The 13,543-nt window shown below is 38.4% G+C and overlaps 1 protein-coding gene across 1 annotated transcript in view; it reads right to left on the bottom strand.

Moving 5' to 3' along the window:
- LOC137106519 (copine-8) overlaps nt 1-13,543 on the bottom strand; it is a 71,611-nt gene that overhangs the window by 5,157 nt on the left and 52,911 nt on the right. The window contains exons 14-19 of the mRNA XM_067489916.1: nt 8,690-8,736; nt 6,799-6,980; nt 6,341-6,468; nt 4,212-4,314; nt 2,357-2,414; nt 2,048-2,121 (exon numbers count right to left, since the gene is read on the bottom strand). Coding sequence (XP_067346017.1) covers nt 2,048-2,121; nt 2,357-2,414; nt 4,212-4,314; nt 6,341-6,468; nt 6,799-6,980; nt 8,690-8,736 — 592 coding nt within the window. The remainder of the gene's footprint in view (nt 1-2,047; nt 2,122-2,356; nt 2,415-4,211; nt 4,315-6,340; nt 6,469-6,798; nt 6,981-8,689; nt 8,737-13,543) is intronic.

Genomic DNA, 13,543 nt, shown 5'->3' with positions numbered 1-13,543 from the left:
CAGGCACTGAGGGCAAATGAATATCAAATCTCTCTGCTGAACAAAAAATAAATAAATTAAAGGGACTGAGATGTACAGCAAACATAAGACTTATAGAGTCTTTGCTGAGAATATCAGGTACTGGAGATTTCAGACATGGACACAGAGCCAGCAGCTATAAACAAACACCTAGTTAGCACTAGCAAACGTGGGAGATCTTTGGAATCGGACGATAGGCTGTAAATATATCGTACAGGTTCAAATGAGGAATAAGGTGCGCTCATTGTCACAACAGCAAATTTAAGAAATTATGTAATGTAATTATGTAATGTAATAAGTCAGAAATCAAACCGTTATTAGGCCCTTTTTGTCATTGATCACAAATAAACAGGTGGACAATACCCAGAAAAGCACATATTCAGCCTTCACCAACTGTTCCGTCCCTGATACTGGTTCCAGTAACTCAACTAGATTTATAATTGTCTTGATCCTACACTAATGGTCTCAGCTTCACAGATCTGGGATGTCATTGCCATCATTCGTTTGGAACCAAGATACCAGGGATTGCTTTTTGCAATAATCTGACTCATGATACACAATCAAACTAGGACCCTCACACTGAATCACTTCATTTTCACTAATCGCACATGGAAAAAAGTCTCTTTATTAAAGCTTTAATTCTATTTTATTTATTCTATTTTAGAACTTTCGTCTAAATTTTACACATCTGGCCAGCACTTCTGTCATGATAAAAGGACAATAGTACGATGAAAACTTCTTTATTATAAAGTCAAAAAGAGATAAAACTTTTGTTAGTGCTGAGATTTCATTCAGTTTTCACCTTCCAAATAATTTTAGCTGGTTTATATAATTGGCCTAAATATTGACTTCTCTCTAACCTGAACCCCTCATGTTTATTTCTCTTCAGCTATGCTGGTGTGTTTCCAAGTCTGAGACTATAAAGTTATTATAACATTATAAAGACATCACAAGATCATGTGAAGACCAATTTGTGCTGGAAACCCACACTGCGATATGTAAACCTCACCATGTCACTGGGAGTTATTAAGCGGCTCATAATGAGAGCCTGTAGGCAGAGCTGGTGTAATGGTCCAGAACTGCAACTTACTGCAGTGTAACACCGTCTCCTGGTCCTCGCTGCATATAGCATCATGTGTATGTGTGCGTGTGAACTTCAGCTCATTAAAAGACAACTAACGAGCACCCTCCCATGCCAACATGGGCTGAAGGAGAGTGTGAGGCAGCAAGACTTAACAGCAGTGTTAGAAAGGTCACGATGAGGAAAAACGTGACTTGGCTGTGCCACAACTAAAAAAAAATGGCTGACTCTAAATGTTTGTATTTCCTCTTCGTGCCAGGAAATGAATAAGCCTGAAAATATTATCAGGCTGATCACTTACACCAAGAGTAACATGGCCCAGCATTTTTTTAGCCACACATTAGGCCGGGGGTTCAAACTGAGGGTTTCTGTACATCTGTATAACATGGCATCTGGGTTCTGGCGCACCAAAAGTCAGGTGACCAGGTACCGGTAAGTATGGACATAGTTAAAGGGCCTGGACTCCGGTGTTTCAAGTCACTTATTTAAAAAAACTAAACCTAAAAACAACTGGCTAAAATCCTGTGAAAGAGTGATGCATTTAGGGGAAAATGTTGTGGACAGCGACTAAGCAACATCAACACCTGTCTGTATGAATGATGAGTCTTTTTCAGAAATAAATTACCAATTAACTTTTAGATCAAAACTGGCAGCTTCAGGGTTATTTTCTGCAAACTGTTGGGAAAATGCACAGCAGACATGATGAAGCCCAGTTTCAGCCATAACTTGTACTACTGGTCATTCTCAGAATCAGCATCAGCTTCATCACAAATGTGATGACGAAGGATCTTGCTGAATTAGTGGGACAGCTCACACATTATCTTGGATGTGGTTGCATTTTTAATTGCTTTCAAATGCTTGACATTAAAAAACGTAACTAAAGAGAGCATTAAGAAAGCACAGTGGAATAATTTGATAAAAAGAAAGAGGAAAAGACAACGTAATTACCTGAACAATGTCCCTCTCGGCGTATCTTCCTCTGGATGAGATCCTGACTTCATCACCGTCCAACTCAACCATGGCTGAGGAGAATAAAAATGATAATAAAAAGGCTCAGGAGAATTAAAGGAAGAAAATGCACACCCAGTGTGTACAAAGCATTTCTTACTGCTATACAATATAAAAAGAACGACAACGTTCTAACAAGAGCCTTCACAAAATCAATAAACCACAAACCCCACCAGACGCTTAATGAGTCACTTTAAAACAAAGTTTCTCAGATATAATCATTACCAATGATTTCACAACTTTACTTACCATCAAATTCTGCCGGTCCTACACCCACAATAATAATTGACATGGGCAGACATGAGGCCTGCAAGAAAGTAAAGGAACAATTTACTTTTATTAAAAATTTGAAAAAAACTGTTTCAGTCCAAATGAGCCAAGCTGGCAGTTGTAACACTGCAACATCTTCCTGTCTAATAGCACCTGTTTCTGATTGAATGTAGACAAACACTGAATATCCCAACATCCCTGAATGCACAAATGCATTACAGCATGGAAAACAATTACAATATGAAGTGGTCAAATTCATCGGCTTCTTAAAGTGGGGATATTTTCAATCTCTAACAGCCAATTTTTGCAGCTTTTTCATCATAAAATGAAAAATTAACAAACAAAAATAGTTCATCCGAGAAAAGACTACAGGTGAGGTCCTTAACATACTGTATACAGCCTTTCTCTGTGTCTCCATTGTGTTGTGCCAACATGTATCATACATATGGTATGTGTGTGAATCTTTGATAAGTTTGTTTGCTACACCACCTCCCACAGTGCTGCGTGGGTCGAGACACTGCAGTGATTAATATTAGAGACTAGAGAATCAACGACACGACCTGAACGTGTGTGTGTGTGTGTGTGTGTTTGTAAGGGAGGACCAGTGTGCAATGTGTTTAAGGGTATCTGAGCAATATATTGACCTCCGGTGGCAGAGCAGAGCAGTAAATGATTGTATCTTAATATCTCATGTATTGTCTGCCCTCCTCCTCGTCTAAAGTACCTCTTTAGGTCACTGCCCTTTGGACTCTTTTTTTCTTGCTCTTTTTCTCTCTTTTTCCTTTGGTGCCTCCTCCATGATTTGGTCTTGTCTCCTCCTCCTCTGTTTTTTAAGGCCTGAAATGGATCACTGCCTTCACAGAAATGTCTGTTGTTCACTTTTCATTTTGTTTGCATTCTACATGGAGCTGTGGCTTCCCACTGGTGCATGCAATGACTTGACAGTGATGGAGAGGATGGATGGAGGGCGAATAACATGCTGTCAAAGTGAGAGCAGCACGCCAAACACAAAAAATAACAGCAGTATGTACTCCCCAGCTATATTATTTTTTTCCGTTGGCACTGCAATGAAGAATGAGGTTTGAAAGGCTATTTCTTTTAATAAATGGTACCTCACATTTATTTTTGGAGGGAAATATGTGCTCTGTGAATCTGGCTGATCCCAGTACATTATTACATAACATTATTTGTTTGTCAAACATGTAACCTGATAATGTTCTACTGTGACAGGTGTTTTCCATCGTTAAAGACAGATTACTCAAGGTGATCATAATGTGAATTTAAAAGTAATTCAATTATAGCATAATGACATTTCTAAAATAATTCGTACTAACTAACTAACTAAAATAAAATAAAATAAAATAAGAGACCCAAACTGCCTCAAAATAATAAGATTTACTGTGACAACTGTCCACACACAGTGTCTGGCTTTAAATGCAATTTATGTAATACTTTTGATTTGGTTATATTAGTAGTTATCTCAATGGCAACATTTCTATATTTCTTTATCTGTCTCTGGGAAATATCTAGGTTGTTAAAGTAAGTAAAGTAAATAAAGTAGTTTCGTGTTAATTACAAAAGTAATAACCAAATAATAGTGTGGCGCAAGTCATGTTATTATGAAAATATTACATTCATATTAATACTGTATTAGCCCCAGGTTTACACTGCTACTAATGAGCTGCAAAGTGCTACCATTAATACTGTTAACAAGTGGCAGTTTTCTCAAACTAAAACACTGAAAGTCTAAAATTATTTGCTAAAGCCCTTTTGTTTTAGGGGTCAGGGTACAGGATCAGGTGATGATGCTATATTACACTGTAGGTGCCCTTACATTGACAATCGACTCCTTGGTCTGGGCCATGTCCGAGATGACACCATCTGTGATGATGAGGAGCACAAAGTACTGGGAGCCGTCCTTCACTGAAGCTGCATATCTACACACAGAAAAACACAGAAAAAACAGCGGCGTTTTTGAGCAACTGTCCTCATGTCCTATGTGTCCCAGGGACACAGGGGGGCATCACATTCAGGATGTGAGCTAATTAAGCATAATTCAGTGGAGTTTTAATTAATGTTCTTCTCGTTCTCAAAATACATTAGAGTACACAGAACTAGCTGAGTGGTTGTAAGGCTTTACACATACTTTGAAAATGATTTTTCTCATTCAATAAACAAACCTCCAACTCTGCAGTATCACGATATGTCAAGTACTTCTGTCTATACATGTATCTTTGTGTGAGTTACAGGTCCTCAGCTCAATATGGCTTTCAGTTTCTCCTGCCTTCTTGCCTGTGACCTTTCAATCCCATGTGAGTCGTGAACTGTCTGTTACTGATATTTACACACGCTTTAGTTTCTGCTATGTTTAACCTTTCAGCACTCCAAGGCCAAATCTACGTGTATGTCTGTCTTCCTCCCACTGGTAATAACTGATACTTAAGTGTCTCTCACAGTAGATGATAACGGCATTGCAGATAAAGATCGAAATAGAATCAACAAACAGGAGTTGAAGTGGAGGTTGAATGTAGGAGAAGATACTGTACATGAGGGGGAAAAAAGTGGATGGCAATGACCTGCAGTGGCAGAAAAAAGCTACAAAGTTGTAAATGTTTAATGAGATTTAAAAGTACAAGTTTCGGGCTAAACTGATTCATGTAACAAGTAAAATTAAATGTGCTATTATAAGATTCACAACACTCTGCATCTGTAAAGGTAAACGGGGACTTCAACGATAAAATGGACCTGATGAACATTTTCCAGATGGCTGCAGGAAATGGTTCTTTGGGAACATTCTCTGCTGAGGTCTACTGAAGTGAATTTCACAGCAAGAGAGAGCACAAACCTACAATAGCAGGAGAACGTATGAGAAGCCTCTGGAGTTCCCTTGTTTTCTTCATTCATTGCTCAGATGGGGATGTGATATATTTGATACCCATATCGTTTGGCGTCTCAATGCTGTTTTTACACTTTGGGTTGAGACATAACCTGCTGATTAGTGAGCTTTAGAGGTGATGGCCACACTGAGCATGAAGCATTTTCTTTGCTTCAAGTCTTTATGCTAAGCCAATGAATCCTCTCAATAGCTTCAAAACACCATCTAAAACTGCTTCTTAGCATCTTTAATGCTATGTTGAGATTAAACAAACAAGATAAAAACATGTTAATTAGTAAGTGTTGGAGGCAAACGTTTTGAACACGGATCTATGTTAAAACGATTGCCCCCCCAGCTTCAGCTCGATACTTTGAAGACTGATACCACAGTCTTCTCACACACAGTATCCATAGGCAGTTTCCCTAAGAACTTGCTGTTATGTATTACTTTGTGCAACGAATGAGTGGATAAATTGGAAGGGCGAAGTTCAAGAAGAGGGTCTGATGGAAAGTTAAGCAGGAAAAGGGGGTGGATGGTTTTCAGGTTACATAACAGGCTGAATTAAAAAAACTGCTGCATCTGTGTTACTGCTTCTTCCTCCTTTTTCCTCCAGATTGCCTTAGCATCTTCATGTGCCACCATGCAATTTTAGGAAATTATGTTCTAAATATGTAAAGTATCTGATGAGATACTTCACTTGATCTCTTTAATTACATACTTGCATGAATGGTTACTTAATGTCTTTTTTTTTTCAGAACTTTGTCTAGATCACAGCTCTGCATAAATTATGTTCTCATCCAAACACAGACACAAACAAACATGCAATCAGTTGTCAGGTACTTTCTCTGTTTGTTTCCCTTCTCCACCTCAGTCTTGTTAGCTACCTGGAAACACCTGCTGCACATGGCTTATTAGAGAAAACCTTTGTACACATGTTTAGTGATAATTTAAGAGAGAAGTGCACTTGATGTTCTTTCTCGCATACTCAAATAATTTGAGCTTCTATAAGAAGTTTATAATATAACCAGTGATAGAAACTGTGTCTGTGGAATAATGATAATTGAAATGAAAAAAGGTATGTGAGTTACCTGGCCACGTGATTGATTACAGGGGAGAAGTTTGTGGGTCCATAGAGTTGAACTGACTTCAGACTCGTGTAGTAGGCTTCCATCACTCCCTCAATACCTGCACAGTATGGGTTCTGAGGATTCCCATTCTACAGAGGAGAATGATTATGGATAAAAAATAAACCAAAAACCATTTATGCAAACAGATGTATGGATGAGTATTAAAAAATATTTAAGTTACATTTTTATACAAAGCCATACCGGCTGAAAACAGAACAGTATGCAGAATACACACAATGAATATAAAAATTAAACGATTTAAAGTTAATAGGGTGGTTTTGGTTATGAAGACCTAGTACTTTTAACACAGATAGTTTCTTATGTCCTGTCATAGATGACTGGTCCACTGGATGTAGTTGGTTATTTTAACCCCATTGACCTTTTCCTTCAGCTTTCTATTTTGTCAGCCTTGGTCTTACCAATGCAAACTCATGGGAGACACGTCCGTCAGGAGGCAGCTTGGCTCCAAATCCAAGCGCAGGAAACATCTTATCACTGTCATAGTCCTGGATGATCTCCCCTACAGCTTTCAGGGCCATGGCATATGTATTCAGCTGGTAGGGACTCATGTAGTGCAGAGAAGTGGGCTGAGCTGGGTTACCTGTTTGTGACAAAGGCGACACGCACACACAAAGTAAGAGGGTGGTCCCAGCATCATCGTGATGATTCAGTCATTCTTTAACAATTATCTACTATGTAAGTGGATTTATTGCTGCTATTATGTTAACTTCCTTTTAATTTGTGACCTTGTGAATGTGTGACCTTGTTTATAAGGCTCAGTGCTAAACTAAGATTAAAGGCCAGAGTACTTTAACTAACTGAAATTTACTGCTTTCACTAGACTTCACTCAAGTGATCAGGCTTTGTTGTTGCCTCTTTCTCTATCGAGACACATTGTGGTTGACTCAGAAAATCCCTCAAGAAAACTATTCAGATTTAATTATCTGATGTCAATACATTTGTATTTAATACTTAGAGTCGGAGGTGCCAGGGTGACAGTGTTGAGTATCAAAAAGCAACTCTGGACATTTTAAATTTGACTTTTCTAAAATATTTCTGAAAATCTTTATATGTGTATATGTAAAATATGTTTGATAATTTGTAATAATTGTGATTTTTGAAAAAAAAGGGCTCTGTTTAATGAGTCTGCATTCATGTCAAAATAAGTTTTTTAAAAAGTATGTAGGAAAAAGATTTTGGTTACAAAGTTAGATAAAGCATTTTATCTCTCTCTCCCTCCCTCTCTCCCTCTCTCTATATATCTCTATATCTATATCTATATAGATATAGATAGATGTATAGATACATAGATGTATAGATAGATAGATAGAGATTTAAAGCCAAGATTAAATAAAAATAGAAATGAAATGGTCTTTCAGGGAAACATTTAATCCATTGCATTGTGAGAGGCTGCATGGACAAGCTTGGATGTTTCGGGCAGCAGCCTTCTTTAGTGTGCAAACAGCCAATAATGTGACTCATTATACATTGGTTTATATGACACAATCCAGAGCAATTTTGTAGCCAATCACATGAATCTTATCACAAGTCATATCTACCAGGGATCTTCCAATTGCTCTTGTGTGGGTTAATTGTTGTCACAAAACACAATTGAAATGCTTGTTTAAGCCAAAAGGAATATGAAATTAAAAATAATCACTATCACACAAGAGCCACTTTAACTTCTACATGATGTTTTTCCAGTGGTGATTTTTTTTAGGTTCAATTTAGCAGCCAGTGTTACTAAAAACAACCAACTAATAGATTTAATAGTTCACCTTTAAGTCCAAGACACTGATGAGCCTCAATTGGCTGCTACTTTATAGCAAACATTTCTTAATCTACCTGTACATGAGTTTTCATTTTGACTTTTAATTCCTTTTTTCCAGCTGTGCTCTAACAATCTGCAGAACTTCCCAACCAGCAGTTGGAATTGAGGTTTAAATGAGCGGCAGACAAGATCACGTATACCTCAACCTCAACCACCTTGTTTTAATCTCTGCCAAAAAGCTCCTGTTTGATTTAATAGCATTTGGCTCTATTGCCCCTGCCTGTCCTTCAAAGACCAAGCTCAAGGGTAGATGGATAACACAGTTGTTAATCATCGCCATCACAGCACGTTACTGCACTTAGCTTTAGCTACCAGGTGTGATCGAGAGAGTTATTAGGAAACACTTGATTCCCCATCAGCATATATTTGAATAAATGTTCACTCTGCATTTAGCAAACGTTTATTTCATCACTTGAATGTCTTAATGTGTGTGCACATTCATACAGTGTGTGTGAGAGTGTGTTTACTGGGATGCTCACCATTGGAAGCTGTGAAATCAATGGCCACAGTAAAGTTAATCTGGGTCCTTGGGAGACAAAAAATAGAGATTCATTTATCAACTATAATGCATCAACTCTCAACTTTCTGCAACCCCTGTCTCTTGCTGTCAAGCATACACACATACACACCTGTTTAGAAGAAATGAACTTCTTACATAATCGAGTACAAACGGAGTTCCTCCTGCCCTTTAGCTGTGACAGTAATGAGGAGACAGCGAGGCTAAACACTAAAATCACATCCGTGGCTTTGTTCCGGAAAGAGAGCTGGTGTTTTTAAATGAGGAACTAGCTATTGTACAGTCTCCTTACTTTGCTCCCAGTATTCTCCTACAGTACACCGACCTCTGACCCTAAACTCTATGAGATGCATCAAATGGCATTCAGGTAGGGCCAATCTCACACATGTTGAAATTAGAGTCAGATAACCATAAACTCCAATCATTGGAGAATTTACATTATTAGGCAAATAAAGCTACTGGCCACGTAGAAAGCGCCATCAGAAATCTTCTATTGTCTTCATATTTTGTGGCCTGTCCCACACTGTTGGCACTAGTCAAACCCCTGACAGTTACAGACGTTCATACATTTATCCTGTGATAACTTGGAGTATCAGTTATTTATTAAATAATAAAACCAAAAAAAGAGATGAAAATAGGACATAAAATACATTAATCATTTTGTTTACTGTGCCTAACTACTTTGCATTTGATGAATTTGAGAGAAAAAGCAGAAGAAAGAGAAATGTATCAAAAAGAAGTAAAATCAGTAAAAGACAGAGACAGACAACATAAGCCAAAGATCAACAGGTCTCTCTCTATCAAAACACATTCCTGATTCCTGTTAACCTGCAGGAGCATGATGTGGTTTAGCCCTCAGCTGGCCTGTCACAGCTTTTTCGCACTATGAAGTCCAGTAACCACGCAGAGGGGAAAGATCAAGAGGGAGAAAGACAGTAAGACAGAGGTAGCAAAAAGTTCATGTAATGTACTGTATATATTATTAGCCCATGTTTGGAGTGTGGAGGCCATGGTAAACACTGTACCTTCTAGAACTCATGTTAGCACTGTCCAAGTGGTAAAACTCTGTAGTTCTATAATCAGCCCTGTCACTGCGAACATGATGAGCATGCTTACATTTCTGAAATGTTTCCATTTTTCAACAGTAAAAGAACTGCCTGAAAGCCAAGAGCAAGTCTAAAAAGCTTGACACATCTCTTCTTAAAAAAGTTGATTAAATGTTAGGATTTTGTAAAAAGTAACAAACACTACTATATAGCTGATTAGGGTGAGTATTTCACCAAAATGTTAAGAAAATTCTAGTAAGATAGCTTTAGGGGGACAGCTGCAAGGACAAGGTAGCGTAGCGAAGAGATCTGAGGGGATTCTGGACACACGCCGGTACAGACAAGCTTCAGGCTGACTGCTTAAATTATGCATCTCCTCTTTCTCTCAGACGTGATATCTCTGTCACGGGCATTCACAAAGTTTAGGAGAGCAACTCCATGTGGGAGTGTAAAGGGACAGTCAGAAAAACAAAGTGATATCAGACAAGGTTAATGATAGTTGAAAGAAGAAAGCCCATGATTATGTTTGTACGAGAGAACATCAATTGAGTTGCAACTGTCGATTCACTGTTATTAATCACCATGATCAAATGTCTACAGTTTGAGGCTCTTGAGTCGCTTGACGAAGTAAAAAAAATAAAAATAAAAACCCCTCAGTGTTTGACAGCATCATTTTTGACTCTAAATGGAGGGAATATTAATATCCAGGCCAGGATGCAAGAATCTCTCCAAAAGGTCAACTATACCCTCTGAATTAATCAGACAAAAATTTGAGTGAGACACGAGTTTAATGGCTCTTGGGAATTTCCAGGACGATTGTGGATGTCATTCATACTGGCCTTCTAGAGAAATACTGAAATGAAATTTTCTTGTATAGGATTATTTTAAATCTGTGCCCATATTAAAGTCTTTCTGTTTTATACCTTTTTGCACTGTTATTTGTTACTTGCTGTTACTTGTTTTCACAGATTTCAACACCAATCTTTTTTATGAAGAATTTTTGAAGAATTGTTTTAATGAAATGTTGCATATTTCTTTTCTGTTTGTGGGTATGATTTAGAAGCCCAATTAAAAAAATAAAAATAAAAAATTTACGATGATGTGTAAAGCGTAAATAAATCAAATTCAAATCTCATTAACCCATATTTTATTCACAATAGAACACAAACATATCAGATATTAAACGATTTTCCTGAGCACATGCAGTGATGTCCTCACATCCTCCCAACTTTTTTAAAATTTAGGTTGTAGAAGCCAGCAAACACTTTATAAGTAACTCCCTCATAACAACTTGGTACAATGGAGAAATTCTATAAGAGTTTGCTGCAACAGGCTCAGTCAGGAGGTAACAAAATGCTCTGCCAGGTATGATAAGGGATTTCTACAGGCAATGGTTTTAACCATAACATCACACAAAGATAGGCCTCAAAAACACAAACCTTATCAGTGTGTGTCCTGAAGCTACAGGGGAACTTCTCCAGCCCTTTTAAGGGCAGTTTGCAGCTTTATCCTGCATTGATTTCTTTAGAGCTGCAAGGCACCTCTTGGCAAATTCATCTAAAATATTTACTTCAGGTTCCTGTCGTGACTGATTGCTAATCAGCCATTGAGATGATGGTAGGGTGATAACATGTTAAGATGGTTGCTTGTAGAAAAAGATTTTTGCTTTGTTCATCAACAATTACAATGACAATCTATTAAAACATTCAGAGCCCACTATTCACTGATGTCAACATTGCTCTGTACAGTACAGGCCTGTACTGTATGACTCCCCAAAATACCACAGCAACATTCAGGATTCAGAATTGGGTGCACTGGCCAACTGTACTTGAGCATAAAAGGAATCTGACTCCAGTTTAAGCAATCAAAATCTGGAGCACTATAAGCCCAAGATGCCTGTAAAGCACCGTCAACAGCTGTTCACAAACCAACACACTACTAAAGATGGTACTACTAAAGAAAAAAACGAGCAAAGAAATGTAACAAAAAGTTTAATTTAAATGTATTTATATTTTTTTAATTGTATATAATTAACTGAAAATTGCTCCTATAGGCAAAGCAGAAACAAGAAAAAAGAAATCAAATTGTACCTGCTTGTCACTGGGGGAATTATACACAAACATGACACTGTGGAGGGAGATGGTTCTTTTGGTTGATATACTGGCAGATGTACATTAAATGCTGTATGCTACATTATAATTTGATAGAACAGGTCAGTTTTTACTTATCGAATCTTTTTCAGTGAAGAGGCACAGACCTTGTTAGCAACACTTGTGTTTCTGGTTTTAACTGCACCCCGAAGACACCCGTTCACTTTTACTTTCCATACTATTCTCCACACAATCTGCTACTTGGCGTTTCAGTCTCTTAACAATATTTAGACATGTGTTTAAGTGTGTGCATACAGTACATGACAACACATCTCCCACGGTGCTTCATCTGCCTGAGAACCTCTGAAGAGCCAAAGCACTTCACACACAGTGTTGCACATGATGTAAGGTATGCGCTAAACAAACATGGCTGCCAATTCTGAGAGGTGTGTCCGTGCACCTACAGCATCTAATGTTGTTTGAAGTGATGGGGGAATGCCTCTTTACCAGCAAGGTTTCTGCTAGTCACTGATCTTTCCCTGCTGTTAAAGCCCACAGTGACTCAGCTAGGATCCAATATGACAAAATATCACACAGCAGGGGGTGGATCTGGTGAGGAGGTAGCACAGTACATTCAAAGATGATTGCCTGCAGTCTGAACAGGCTGGATGCTAATTTCTCTCCTAAATCTGTAAAGTGCCTCTTTTCTGGACTGAAACATGTTGGACATCAGATCAGTGATGTGAGGTAAAAAAACACTTAATTTTCTCATTATCACTTGCCAACTGGAAACAACAAAACCATTGAACCCACCTATTTACCACCTATATCACTGAAAATATAGGCTTATTTATTCAGACAAATAAGAGAAGAAAAGGGCAACGCATTTACAATACTAAAGGCAGAGAGAGACAGAGTTACTGCATGAAGAAAACCCCTATTTAAGATGACATATTTCTAGCTTCGTAACCAGCTGGCTTACAGCATCACTTCCCACTGGAAGTAGTACTGCGCTTACCAACCTATTGTACATGTGCAGCCATTGAAAACCGCTGACTTGTCTGTGGCAGAGCTATGACTGATCCTTGACATCTCACACCGTGTTTCGCCTGCGATTATGTAGTGCATGCAGCACCGCCTTGTTAACACCCTTAGTCACTCTCTGTTGAAGCCTGTTCATGGTGGGCATACACAGCGGCAATCCTGGAGTCTGTTGGATCCCTAGGCAAAAATGTATGGAACATATTATATTCCTATTTTTTCGCTCCCAGAATGAAAACTCCTCTTCATTTTCATCAGCTGGTTTTCGTTGTTTCATTGGACCAGTTTGTTTACACTACTACATGCACTGTGTCTGCCCTTGTGGGCCCCCTACTGGCCAGGGGTCCCAAGTGGCTGCCTGCGTCGCCTGCTTGCACGGAGCCCCTTTAGGCATACAAACTATCGTGTCACAGACTGGAGGTCAACTCCAGAGTCCCATGTCTGGTTAGGTTCAAGCAGGAAATAAAAAAAAAACTGTGGATTTGTAAAAGAAATTAGGCATAATGTGTGGGAAGTAAAAGTAAAACCAGCCTTCGATCTTTATACACAACCATAAATAGTTTAATAAGGCTGCAGTCAGAAAAACTGGATGCTGCACTGCAACATTGCCTCTTTTGGCAGAAAAAGATATTTTAGTGA

Source organism: Channa argus, chromosome 21, assembly GCF_033026475.1.
Source record: "Channa argus isolate prfri chromosome 21, Channa argus male v1.0, whole genome shotgun sequence".
NCBI lineage: Eukaryota > Metazoa > Chordata > Actinopteri > Anabantiformes > Channidae > Channa > Channa argus.
Note: the sequence above shows the minus strand (reverse complement) of the source record. Positions and strands in the feature narration are given on the sequence as shown.